This window comes from Clinocottus analis, unplaced genomic scaffold, assembly GCF_023055335.1.
Source record: "Clinocottus analis isolate CAN_PGR_092001 unplaced genomic scaffold, fCliAna1.0.p SCAF_2, whole genome shotgun sequence".
Classification (NCBI taxonomy): domain Eukaryota; kingdom Metazoa; phylum Chordata; class Actinopteri; order Perciformes; family Cottidae; genus Clinocottus; species Clinocottus analis.
In genome coordinates, this window is record NW_027175931.1 from 19,484,123 (window position 1) to 19,498,470 (window position 14,348).

A 14,348-nucleotide genomic window follows, 5' to 3' on the forward strand; every position below is an offset into this window, starting at 1 on the left:
CTTCTTAATTAGGGAGAAGGCCTAGGAATAGCAGCAAAATGTCCCCCGTCGCCAATAGACAGAATAATGAGTCTCTATCTTCCTGAACTGTGGTCACTATTCGTGCACACGGACAAGAAGACGCCCTCCACCTCCATCTCCTCTCCCGGATACAAAACTGAGCCGGACACATTGTGTCTCTCTCTCGCTCTCTCTCCCTTTCTCTCTCTCTCTCTCTCTTGTTGTGAAGAGGAAGTTTTCGACCGTTGAAATGTTTCTTTCCCTTCAGACGGTGACAGAGTCTGTGAGAGGAAATCAATCCGGCAGCCTTTTCACTGTCGCTGTTAATTAAACGTGCTCCGACTGTTTTTGTGTGAGATGCATTCGCGCGAGTGTTTATGGATGACGTGTGCGTGTTGTCTTGACACCCGGCACTGCCAGGTACGTTCATTAGCAGGCAGAGCTAATAACGAACGCTCGGAGCCTTCGGGAGCACAGCGGGGCGATGCAACACAAGTGGCAACAAAGGACGACACAAGCCGAGGAACATGTTCAGTCTCTGTGGGGACATCCTGCAGCACAACAGGAATTATTAAGCACCGAGTCAAAAGTGGTTCGTTTATGTGAAAGTTTGTCTTCGAGGTGCGAAGAGGTTTTGCCACCTCCGTCCCACGGTGTGATTTCCAGCCAAGCTGTTCCCCAGAACGAGAGTGAATTAGCCACACAGCGGCACTTCCTCCTCGAGGGGCTGCCTACGCCTCGGTTTTTGCTGGCACGCAAATCAATGAGGCTGCGCACACCCTCAAGCCCAACACTGTCATCAGAGCAAACATTGTTAACTGGCAAATATAGTTAAACAACTTTTGGAGAACATATTTCCCCCTCGTTGTTTTCAGGAGATTTTCAACAAGCTGGTCCTTCATGTTAGAGCTCCTTTTGTATGAAAATGAAGGATAGACCAAGATATTGGTGGAGTTTAGTGAAAGACATTGGAGGAAAGAAATGCCAAACTAAGTTTACAAATGTACAATCAGCATAGTGGTGTGTCAAAGGCACTTACGTTAAGGAAAGTATCATTTATAGAAAATGATTATACAGGACAGACTTGTTACGCACAGCTCATTGAGCGAGCTCTTATAAAAGGAAGCGACACGGTTGGATTACCACATGGGGCTAGCGGGCTGAGGGAGAGGTAGATGTAGATGTTATTAACTTAGCATTTCATTGTCACACAGTCAAAGGGCAAAAGGCATCCCGATCAATGACAGAGCCACTAAAGTCCTACTGGAAAACGGAAGGAGTTGCCTGAACATTCACATTGAAAATGTCACAAGAAAGTGACATTTTAAGTGAATACTTTTCTTTGGTTGTACATTGGTTGTCATCGGTTGGACATTCATACATCTGGTTTCATCTGCCACAGTGATACAAATGTCATTCAAGCTTCTATGTCGCATTGCCATTGGTACAAAAGAAAACTTAACACAAAGTGGAATGGCTACAAAAGGGAGCAAAACAATCTTCATTCCTTCCTTCCATCGTGATACTTTTATAGTTTACCCTCCTTAGTTTAGTACATAGGACATCCAGAGCTGTGTGTTTTGTTATTGTGCTGTAATGGTTCATGGAGTATACCTGCCTGTGCTGTAAATACTGTGTATAGAGCTACAGGTGAGTTTTATTCCGTTGGCTTTGAGCGTGTTGAGTATTTAGCCGAGTGAGGAAAACAACTTTTGAAATTGGTTCAGCTATGATTGATCTTGTGCTGCAGCCACGAGAGTGCCCTGTCAGTGTAACTTTGTGTCCACTGAAAGTGCTTGTTTCATGCCAAGTACACGCTCAACTTGTTGGTTTAAGTGTCTAACAACATTATGGAAAGGAGCCTACAAATAAGGCAGAGAGGATAAGCGAGGTGAACCAGCTGTGACGAGGTTGTACAACTTGGGAGACTGGTGGGGTTCCTTTGTGTGCTGAAAGCCAACGAGGACCGCTGCAAAGAGACCTGTTGCTGCCCGACATTCAGATTTCAGTATGAGGTTTCTCTTCGAGCGGGATTTGGACACAACAACAAACAGACCGGATCAAGGAAGAAACGTACTATATTTTTCTCTGTAGGTTTCTATACATAATGTCGACACTCATAATATCAATCTGAGCCTGCCAGTTGCAAAATCAAGCACTTTCAGTGAACATTGCCGCTGTGCAATTGCCCCTGACTCCCATTACTCGGCTGCCGGTTACTGCACTCTCACTCAATACCGGACCATTTCAAAACATTATAGTCACTCAGACATAAAAACATAGGGGAATAGGTTCCAGACTGGAAAATACCCTTTAGCAAATTTTTTTTATATTTTGTCCTCCCCTTTTAACTCAATTTATTTTCTTTCGACATTATTCTTATAGTTGTCGCCTTATTTTAAACATACAATTTTATTTTCCACTCCACATGTAAATTATTATAATATATTAGTATTGGGTTGTGAAGCAATAATTGCGTCAGATCGGTATGATCAATTCAGAAACATGAAGTTTGGCCACTGGAAAAGGTATAAAATATTGGGGGGGAAAATATGAAAATGCAGTAAAAATTGTATTTTAGGGTTATAACAACTGAGACTATGAAAATTCAGCTAAAAATTAAATACGTCTACAAATGGATTAATAAAAGCCATGCAGGAAAATGAATCTGATAAATACAAAACAGATACTCCATAATCAAATGTATCACACACTGATAAAGCTGTTTTTTTGAATTTGTGGTGTGTGCATTTAAATTGATTATATGTTTCCTTTTTTATTTCACCATTTTATTTAATCATGTATGAGGCAGCTTTGGTTCGTTTTGACATAGTGTTTTGATACGAATGGGTCTTTTTTCATCGTGTATGTGTTCATGTGTGTGTGTGCACAATTGAGACATATTGCAATAACTGAGCTTTGCTCCCATGGGCAGTTGTTGTCTTTAATAATTCATCTCTGGATGTGGGTAAAGGTAAGCCGACGTCAAGCTGCCGAGCAGCGACAGAACTCAAATCCCTTTCCACTCGCCTTGCTTCCAGTCACTACCTCACTAAATGTCAATCACAAAACCAGACAGAAGCCTCGCCTTGACTGCCAAACACATTCTCTCAGTCCCGGTGATTAGTGACACCTCAGACAAAAACATCCTCTGCATATAATTGGAGAGCAGCATAAACTAAGTGCTGCTGTCAAAGATAAAAGTGGTCACCGCTGGGACATGTGGCGTTGAATGTGAAATGAAATCATTAGTCACATATCAGCAGTTCTCTGCACAGGCAGCAGACAAGACTTGAAAAAAAGAAGAAGAAAAAAAAGCAAACACACCTCCCCGCAAGAAAGACCTTGTGACCTTTAATGGAGATAAAACTGTTTAATGTAACATAAGGGAAGAATCATCTGCTGTTCGTCACTAAGCTAGTATCATCCACAATTAACTCCGACTCTTAAATTGGCACCACAAATGTAACCTGAATACAAAGTAAAAGCTAATTTTATAGACAGATAATTACGCATATTCCTTGCCGAGGCCTTAGGATCAGTAGAAACTGGATCATGTCATTTAGCCATTCATTTGGACCACCTCCAGGACTTAACGGGAGAATGAACAATTAAAAGGACAACAGCATTTAAAAAGGTTACGAATCAAATATTCCACATGACCACATGCTTGCAGGGGCTGAGAAATGTCTTCAGCATACTGATTCACATTGCCCTGACTATTTGAGGTCAATACGTTTTCCTCCATTGACCTTCACCTGAGCATAATTTCCTCTATGCTAATTATTTCAGGCGTGCGTTAATATTGGACAGATTCCTCAAATACCCCCCGAAAACAGCCCTGCGTGGTCGGTTGATTGCTACCGAACAGTATAAGGGGCATCTGTAAAAACCTGATGAGAATGTCGGTTGAACACAAAAACATAACAGAGGGTTGGAGACTCAAAAATAGTTAAGACAAATTAAGCAAAAGCGGTGGTGGACCATGTGAAATATATTCAAAAAAAAGGTCAGTTCGAAGCACACGATAGTTCTTTTACACAACAGACATTTTAAAACTATTGTCGTAAGTGAACAGATGCTACTAATAACATTAACTCAGCCGTGACAGTGACGCTCAGTACCAGGACTCTGAAACTGAAGCATCATCAATTTACATTTTCAACAAGTGTCTTTACTACCCCGACACTCTTCTGTGGAAAAAAAAAGGCCTCAGCAGCAAAGACTTAGTTTAGGTAGAGCACTTTAACTGCTCACATTAGCCGTTTTATTAATGCTCACTCACCAGCTGAGTAACTTTGAAACACATTCAGGCAACACGGACGATCAAACCTGGCGCTTCTCACTTCTGAGTCTTCGTCATGGCGTATTTTCTGTTGTTGATTTCAAGAGTTTTCCTCGTCTCTTTGAGCGCTTCCTCTAAAAGCAAAGCTTTTCCATCAAATCTCATAATGATCATTTACTCGGCGTGTCACTGGCTGAACTGAGCAGATGTTTAAGAAGTGTTAATTCATCCGTCTCTCCACACAACTTAACTTCTAACTCCTCCCTAGTGTACCCACGCCGATAAGCAGCTTGTGGAAATAGCCACTTACAGGGTGTCGCAGCTGATAATGGCAACTTTAGTGCCACTGAAATTATTCATTTTTCTCCCCTGTTACATAAAAAAGTGTCAGAAGGCGGCAGCGGCAGCTGTCGTCATACAGGAGGCGTAACATGAGCGTCATCGAGTCTTGCTCACGTGTGATTCCTCTGGCTTGTTTTGGGAGTTACTGGACATCTAGATGCAGCAGTACCACTGCATGTTGAGCCGGGATAACTGTAATGGATTCAGTCAGATTCAGTCAGATCTGGCTGAAGGACGGATAAAAGATCAAAGGAAATAATCATTACCTGTTTATATGCCTCGCCACAAAATACCTTGATTGAATTATGGGAGCTACTGCCAGTTATTTTTTTTCATAAAGCTGTGACTGTGAGAGTTAACGGTATGCAACAGGCGTATGCGTCTTTTTCCTTGAACACGTTTATGTGCTTTACTATTAAAACATTTGTGTTTTTTGACTACATACCTGTGTTCACCCTCTGTTCAGCGCACGTCTATTTCAGCCAGACTTCCGAAAAAAAAAGCACACCTTTGTCGTCTTCAAAGTGTCACCGCAGGCGAAGTCGACGCGGCACTTCGACCAGGTGATTGTATAGTTGTGACATCACAACCGTACAAAAATCATGATGACTCGTTTAAAAAAGGGAATAGTTTCTGAATACGGGGTTGCGAGCATTTGCCTTGAATTGAGTGTTTTGATACTTTTACATCATACATTTAGCACCAAGACCTGCTGTATAATGAGGAAGGTAATCTCAATGTGGGACATTTCATTTGTCTGCAGTGTGTACGTGTACTTTTAAACCACATCTGGATTTTATCCAGAAAGGAGACACTTGAAAAGTGTAAACCGGGACACTGAGACTCCTACTTCTGGCAACGACACTCACTTGGACACCAGGGAGAAGGCCTCGGCGCACACAGCCAGACACGGCACCAGCTTGATCTTGACGTGTTCTGCGACGGCCTGGAAATGCGCCTGCGTCACCTTCTCCAGCACGGAGGCCAGCGTGTCCACATCGCCGGCCTTTGAGCTCGGGTCGCCGCCTGCTGTGTCCAAGATGTTTCCTCCGTGCACCACCAGCAGCAGCACATGCGTCTTACACTTCCTCTGTAAAAAGGTGAGGGCAAGTTTGAGAACAAGAGACTTCAAAAGACGGGAAAGAGAAAAAAAAGCTATATAGCAATCTGTGAAAGCAGTGAGGCTACATCTTAGCAAGACCAATAACTGTCTACTTGCTCTCGGCTGCTCGTGGGCGAACCGGGAGGCTGTTGGTGTGGATCCTACCTCTGTGTCCTCCAGTCCTTCGATGCTGCTCTGAGGGGCACAGCGTGGACCACCCAGCTGGTAGAGACCCTCTGTATCGGATGAGAAAAGGATAGAAGCAGAAAGGATGAGGAAAATTAAGGAGAAGAAAGGGTCGCTGCAGGAGCTACTTCACCCAGATGCACAAAGAATAAATGGATATTGATCGGCACATATGGTCAATATCACTAATGCCTCTTCATCACTCTTCATTCGTAATCCAAACTGGGTGATGGGTTGGTGTACCATTAGGCTCAAAAAGGCATAAGCATAAGATTCAGAAGGCAATGCTCACAGTAAGCACAGGACCATGGTCAGTTTTCTGCTGCGCCATCTCCAGCCGTCACTTGCTATTGGAGTTTGACCTCTTTGATGCAGAAACAACCCATAGAGTTATTTTCTACAGACAAAAGATAAAAGGGATGGGGACATTTTTATCCCAACTGTGCCGACTCGAAGCCTCTCTCCCACTCTCTGTGTGCGGCTCAGCGTTTCATGGGAACCTGGCCAAACTCATTACCCTCTCCGGAAGCCGCTGCAGGCTGTCATCCTATTCCCGAGCTCTCGCTCGTCTCTCTTACTATTTTGTCTCCCCAGGCTCAAGGCAGGGCTCTGTGTTTATTCATACGCAGCGTCCTTGTCTGGGACCGCCCATCATGGGAGACTCTCACAGATTCACGCACTGTCATCCCTCTTCCACTCGGCTCCCGGCTCACAGTCTGGCTCTGACTGCCTGCTTGCTTGTCTAGAACAGCTCAGAACACACAGGGGACTCGGTCGCACGACACTATTTTGGTCACAAAGTAAAAGGAAATCAATGGAGGGAGGTTTTCTCTTTTTTCTGAAACCAGGAGGTAGGACAGAAAACCTTAATTTTAGGCGTAAAAAACTGGAATTTAACAGCGAGCAGAGAAACCAATTGGCAACCTCAGTTGCTGAGAAATGAAGCCAGCTCGGAAGTGCCAAAAACTGCATTTATTCAAATGTCTGGCTTCAAAAGTGAGTCAATCCCCATAGACCCCCATGTTAAGATGACCATCTTTACAGCACAAATACACAACAGCTTGGTACAAGAAATCAAATTTGTATATAACTCACGCATTTAAATTATATAAAAGCTTAAAGTTAGGCATACTTAGGGGCGTGGCCGCTTTGAGTAATGGGTGGTTTAACTTACTTGTAGGGCTAGCTTGTTAAAACCAAACAAAAACCTGAAATATGTTATCTTTATTTTCTGCTGCTCTGCCAAACACACATGTTCCTCTAATTGTGCAATATGACTGGCTGTATTTCCATCGTCAGGAAAATAAAGAGTTTATTCTGTGCACACAAATAATTGGTCATATTTTGACTTGCAGAGGATATCAAGTCATTCCAAACATGCTATCCAGTTGCTCATCTTTTTCACTGTCGAGTGATAGGAATCACAATACAAACTTCAGTAATTGCATCACAGTTACAATTGTGAGTAATGCTCAGTCACTGGACAGTGTGTGGAAGCAGGAAGCTTTGTGTCTGTGTTTAGTCAGTGTGCCATCACCAAGGTCTTTTATTCTTTTGCTATTTTAAGATTAGTTGGCTCACCTTGCATTTTAAAATGTGTATTTCCTATTTTTTTTGTTAAAGTAAAGTAACATCGTTAATAGCCCTTTCACTGCTTTCCTCCTCTGTCTGGTGCCCTTGCTCAGACTACAGGCATATTCAAAGTCAACCTTCAAGTATAAAGTTTCGCGACTTGGTTGTGGTGATAACGTCGTGACAAAATCTGTCCTCAGACTCTGAAACACAGAGCAAAGTACGAAAAAAAAAAGCGACTTGGTGGTAGTTCCTGCTCCAGTAGCGGTCTCCAGTGCCACATTCTGTCATGATGACAAACATGCAGACTCACAAGGTGGAAACAATACCAGCGTGACTGTCACAGCCGGTATTGTTTTATGTGGGCAGAGGGCACTTTGAGTTGGGACCAATCTTCAGGAAATAGCCATTTGATCATTTCCACACTGACAAAAATTCCCTGAAACAGCATGGCACGACACCCTGGACATCCACATTGATTTTAGGAAGGTTAAAGCAAAGCCATGAAGCAGCAGGATCTACTAAGTGTCATCAAAAGTTTCACAGACTACAATTCCTGTGGCTGATTGAGTAAAATATGATTTCTCCAGTCCCTCAAACGTCTTAGTTTAGCTTTGACAAAGTGTTTTGATCATGAATCACTTTTACCTTAATCTATAAAGGCAGTCTATTAATTAAGAGCAATAAAAAGTGCACAACTGTTTATATCATAGAATTCAAGACAAGACAGATAATAGTGTATTTAAGCACACACACACTCCAACACACACCAAATGAAAAGCCCTGCGTCTCACACAGAGCATTGTTCTCAAAGCATGTACTGGCTGCCAATCTGTAGCAAGCAGCTGTGTTCAGCAGATTGTAGGAAAGACAGTCGGAGGGAATAGCAGAGCTTCGCTCGCCTCATTTGTGAGAGTAGCACACATGCTGCGCTGCTCGTAAATCCAATGAGAGGTAAGACGTTTGTCTGATATCGGAGGAAATTGATAAAATCGTCTTTTTGTTTGGCTCGGCTCAGTGGTATTAACCGGCTTCCGCGGTTACGAGGCCGATTTCTGTTTTTACAAAACTTTTCTCTTTTTTTTATTTCGCTTTCTCTCAGGAGGTCTGAGTCCCGCCAGTCAAGATGCACTTCATGAAGCTTAGTGGTGTTTAGCGGCTCCTTATCGGCACTCTTTCTCCCCAAACAAACTGACCAAACCGAGAAAACTCCCTGTGGAAAGTCAACAACAATGGTGTAGTTCAGCAGCAACCAGCGGCCATTTCTAGTGGCTTAAAGCCCAGGCACACACACACACACACACACACACACACACACACACACACACACACACACTCACTCACACAGCAGGTACACACAGTGCATCTGTTATCATAGGGTAGTCTGAGATATTTTTTGACTTATGTTCGAGGGAGAGGAAGAAAAAATTGCCCCCGGAAAGACGGTTGTGAAGATGAAAGGACTCTACTGGGAAGTCTACCAGAGCCAGATAAGAAAGGATGAAATATTGATCCGTTGATCGAGTTTTGATTTCACTTGTTTGTTTTTTGTGTTGTTGTCTGTGCCACTACAATATTAATTGTAATTTTCCCATAAAACTAGGAGATGTCTCTTTTTATCTCCTACATACAAAGCGTTTGTTTTCAGTTTTGTGTCTTGAAGACATTGATCACCGTCAATTGAGCAGATGGGAGAAAACAAGAGCAGGGGAATGAGAGGCAAAATATTACATTCATCATCGGGAAGATTGGCTTCCAGACTACAGATTTGTTTCTTCCCAGAGAGTATGAAAATGGCAAAATCACCTCCTTAGAGAGATTCAGTATCACAATGAATTCAGTTTTTTTTTCCCGAAAAGACTATGAAAGAGAAGAGCAGCGTTGGCTTTTAATTGCAAATTATTTTTGCATCTAAAGCTCAACGATGTCAAGAAACATGAGAAGTAATTTACAATGAAGAACTAAACGAGCTATGGTCATGAGAGGGAGCACCCCTTGACCTCTTGATCATTCATTCACGTTTTAGGCTTCGTTTTGTTCTCCACCAACTCTTGAGAAAAGTATTCAGTTTGTCAGATGCTGCTGGAAACATTGTTTGCTGCTGGAAACATTGTTTCCAGCAGCAGAGAAGTGAGACTGAACCGAAACAGTGGAGATGCAAACCATAAAAAACAAAACAATGAACTAAAAGCTTAAACGCTTCATGAAGCAGGTTTACATGTTAATAAATGTTTGCTTATTCCCAAACAACTGTGAGATTTTCTCCAGAGGGTGCTGATGAAATCCCTTTTCTCCTTATCTTAAGTGTATGTCACATACTCTCTCACACACACACACACACACACACACACACACACACGCAACAATTGATTGATGGGTAAATCTAAAACGCTTCATTTAAATAGTTTTTTTGCTCACTGCGCTCATGTGGAAATAAAGAATAACTTAAAGACATTTGGTGTACGTGAAAACTAAATTTCACAGGTTTCGTATTCGCAATATTTTTTTCTATCTTTTTTAGGTATTAAAAGAGATTTGTGGAATATTTGCCTTTATCTGACAGAGTCCAGTCCAAATAAGGACAAGGACATCGCCATTGCCATTGCACGGATGACATGACCGAGAGGGTTTTTTTTTTCTGCTAAACACATCAGCAAAGAAATATCGTTGTACAACAGGTAAGATGCCGGGGAAAGGAAATGTGAAGAGGTCATGCATCACTTGATTTAAAAGTGTGTTCTGCTAAGCAGCCACAGGTTAGGGTGCTTGTTTGGAGGTTTGTTGCCTCCCGACGGGTTGAACGGCGCCCTTTGACCCCTGGCACGGTGCACGCCTGCTAACAAGCTCCACCATCTGTTCACTACTGTTGGAACCAGGGTCTGTCGTGTTGCCTACTGCGAAAAGACCTCAGGAGACGCCGCCAGCTTCACTGCATGACAAACCCAACTCACACACACACACACACACACACATCATAAGGCGATGCAGCACATACACTCAAAGACACATACGTTCAGACACGCGCACACACAGTCTGTCCCGAACAGCTCCCAGCTGCTCCCTGTCTATATGTTGCAATTGCTGTACTGCAACAAACACTCTCACACACACACACATGCTTGTGTGTGTGAGAGTGTTTGGCTCATTCAGTACCTAGAACTGGGGACATGCTGATCTGACATTAACCAAAAACACCGGATCGAACATGTTGACAAATATATAATCTGTCATGATAGTTAGTCAAACTTATCTTGAAATCCTTGATTTGTATGAGGAAAACTGCACAAAATCCTTTAACATGACATCTATTGGACGCATGTCCGTCCTGAGAGAGGGGCCGCTCCTCTCTTGCTCTCTTAAAGGTTTCTTCCTGTTGTTTTCCCTGTAAATTTTTTTTTGGGGGGCGACATTACAGTCAGTGTCACATGCTACAAAAATAACTTCTGTAATTGAAATCAATCCAATGCTTTTAAACTCTAATACAGTGCATGGCCTAAGTGCCTACCTAAAATATTATGTTTTAATCCATCTGTTCATAAAACAGGCACAAATAGCCAAATACCTGTTTTAGTTCCTTTTCATGTCCTAAGGTCATACTTAAAACATTAACATGATAATGACAATGTAAGATGTAATTCTGAGTATTGAGACATAACAAACCAAACAGGCAGAACTGGTACAATAGTGCTTTATCTGCCATGGTTAAGACCTTTAAGATCATTTCATTCAACGTATCCACATTTAGTGTTTGAACTATGGTGCATGCAATGCACAAACAGTGCAATTCATTTGGAATATGCTCAAGCAATAGTCTCTTTTATGTTCAAAAATTCAATGCATGCCATTTAATAACAATTAGCGTGCAGCATGTTGTTTGGCCACCCCAGCTTGAGGTGGTATTGACACATTTCTACCCGCTACACTGACGGTGCTGGATTCCATCCTCACGCTCGATCAACATATCTAAAGGGTTAAAGATGGTGTTTACCATCAGCAGGAGAAAGCCATGTGGAGCAGAGTGTGTAAGGCTTTCAGTACGGGTTTGTTTCTTTTCATTTCATAGAGTCTTCCTCCCTCTTTCAGTCCCCTCCTCTCTCTAACCCCCCCCCCCCCACACACACACACACACACACACATTCTCACTGGAGCTCCAGGCAGCAGCAGTGTTGTTTGTGTGTGATTATCTGCTCTCAATGTGGGATCACGCAGCATTTTTTACTTCTTTTTCTCTGAGACCAGCATGCACATATGCACACAAAGGCAGACTTGCACAAACAGTATTGGCATCCAGATATGAAAAGAGCAAAAATAAATAGAGACACATTGGAGAAAAAGCCTTAAACAATAAAGGGCTGCAAAAATAAGAGATAAGGCAGAGCAATACTCAAATCAGTCTTTTTTTATAGACTGACCTTTCTCTCTTTTGTGTTTGCCGTCTCTTACTCTAATTCTGCAGAGAAATTGCTTTTGTCTTTGCACCTGAGAAGCCTCATCAAGTTGTTTATGTTCCCAAGAAAAAGACAAAAAGGAAAACATCTTTATTTAAAGTGATAGGGTGATTGTGTCCAAGTGAGCATCGTGTGCTAAAAATGACCAAAGGGAAGGCGGTGAGCAGAATACAGATGAGTGTCAGACCTCAGATTGATGTTTTCTGTCACTTTCTTTCTCTGCATGCATTTCTGAATAGAGCGTGTGCATGAAGAAGAGAGAGCTGTGATGCTCCATAGAAAATACATAATCCATTTCTCTCCGGGTCACTTAAGAGTGTTTGGATAGTGAACAGCTGGCGAGCCTGAAAGATGCTGGAGAAGCGGATGATGTCAAATCACAGGGTGTCACCGAGAAGAGATCAGGAAGAAAGGGTACGGTGGGAAATAAGCGGCAGTAGCGCTCCATGCATTCCTCACCATCACTGAGCTTTTCCATCGCTGTTTACCTCCATTGGTTGGAAAGGTCTTTACAGTCACCCCATGGCCTGTGGAGTAATGAATGGAGGAAGATGGAGAGGGAAAATATAAGAACACGATGAGGTGACGCGATGGGAGTGAGGGAGCAGCCGGGGCTGAGCTGGATGGTTACAGAAGCTGAGGAGAACAAAAGAGGGAATGAGAGCATAATGGAGAGCAAAGGGAGAAAGAGAGGGGCTATAAACCCAAAGGCGCTTTTGAGGAACTGACAAATAGATGGAAATGAAAGGGTAGTGGATGTCGCCGCTCAACCGCTACTCAGGCTGAGACTAGTGCCGCTGAACCTTTTAGGGTTCCTTTTTTCTTCTCATCCATCATTACGAACCACCACCACCACCAACAAAAAGGTAATTAAGCACATGGGTAGCTACCGCTGCCGCGAGTCGTTCACGCAAACGGAGACTTTTCAGACAATTGAACGTCACAGTATCCCTGCAACGGACAATCAAGTAACATTTGTTGGGACGAACTCGAAGATCCACTGATTACATGTCAACTTGTATGTAAAAGGGGTCCCTCGTAGTGACGGACCAAGTTAGCACCCAACTTTCCAATGGAGCTCGATAGTGTCTTTTTCACTAATCGTTTTGATTTCTGCACATCTGTTTTGGTTCACTCTTAACGCATTCATGAGCATCATTTTCATGAGCACTGGTTGTTGGTTAACCTTTTGGAAACCGTGCGCGAAAATCCACCCGCGCCCATTTTAAGTCCCAGCATGCCCCATTCAGACAATCTTTTTATATAAAATATGTAATTTTTCCATTTTTGAACCGAACAACAGTTTTTGGACTGTAACTCTTTCCTAACAGGCCACGGCTTTGTTTTATTGTAATTTTTGTATTGCAGATACCAATTCTTCAGGTCCTAATCTTTCCAAAAAGGTGTCTTATTGACCGCTCCAGGAGGCATTTTTGGGGAATCTGGCTCACATCATGCTGGATGTTCATAGTTACGATCAAAATATCTTTTAAAAGTGATTCTTTGCTGAAAAGATCCATACAACAAACACAAGTATTGGAATTAATTTGGGGTTCCTACGACGACTCAAATACAGGGGGAAAAACACTCAAACACAGGGAAAAGGAGGTCTGGAGCCAACATTGGTTCCACAGTTTTTAACGCGTTAAATGCTCTATAAACTTGCTAAACGCTACCTGACCTGCTCGGGGTCAACTCTTCATAAAAGATGATTCTATGTCACTGATATGTTTGCAGCTTGTTGTGTTGCCCCACCAAGGCCACGATTAAGTTAAGGAAGGCTTAAAATAGTAAAGTAACAGTAGTAAAAACATATTCAGTGGGATATTTTGGAGGTAAAACATAACAAATATCAAATTTCAAGACATCTCAGACACTTTTACTGCAGCTGCTATTGTTGGTGTTGCTTTGAGATCATTTTTATTTTGTCTATTTTGTTGCTCTGCCTAGTTGCACACAGCTAAATGTGTGTCTTCCTGTGCCCCCACGAGTGTAGGATGTAAACAAACAATCAAAGGACCTCAGCAGGCATTTGCACATTTTGTATGCATCACCGTGTTGAGGAGTGTTTCTATTTTGAGCAGATTTGACTTTGTTGACAATGAGAGAGAGAATGCAATTACCATAACGTAGACAGTTCAAGCCGCATTCTCCTTCTCATACCAGAACGTCTGCTGGAACCAGCAGTCTAATAATTCTTGATTGGAAAACATACCACTGTGCTATATTCAGCCTCTAATAATGCATTTATATGTAATAAGACATTACTAGTGTTTGCACAAATGCTTTGCAATTTCAGTGTAGATAAACTATAAAGCCTCTGCTTTATGAAACACACGTTGAGCCCATCTCAGCCCCCCTTTCTATTTCATCAAGAATAATGGCCGAGCATACTCGTGATGTTTTCATACAA

General features: G+C 42.5%; 1 protein-coding gene across 4 annotated transcripts in view; it reads right to left on the bottom strand.

Annotated features, from left to right (window-relative positions):
* Window positions 1–14,348, bottom strand: part of pitpnm3 (PITPNM family member 3) — a 70,161-nt gene that overhangs the window by 29,301 nt on the left and 26,512 nt on the right. For all 4 annotated transcript variants that reach the window (XM_068585253.1, XM_068585251.1, XM_068585250.1 and 1 more), the window contains 2 exons: window positions 5,895–5,965; window positions 5,497–5,717 (listed from right to left, as the gene is read on the bottom strand). In XM_068585253.1, coding sequence (XP_068441354.1) covers window positions 5,497–5,717; window positions 5,895–5,965 — 292 coding nt within the window. The remainder of the gene's footprint in view (window positions 1–5,496; window positions 5,718–5,894; window positions 5,966–14,348) is intronic.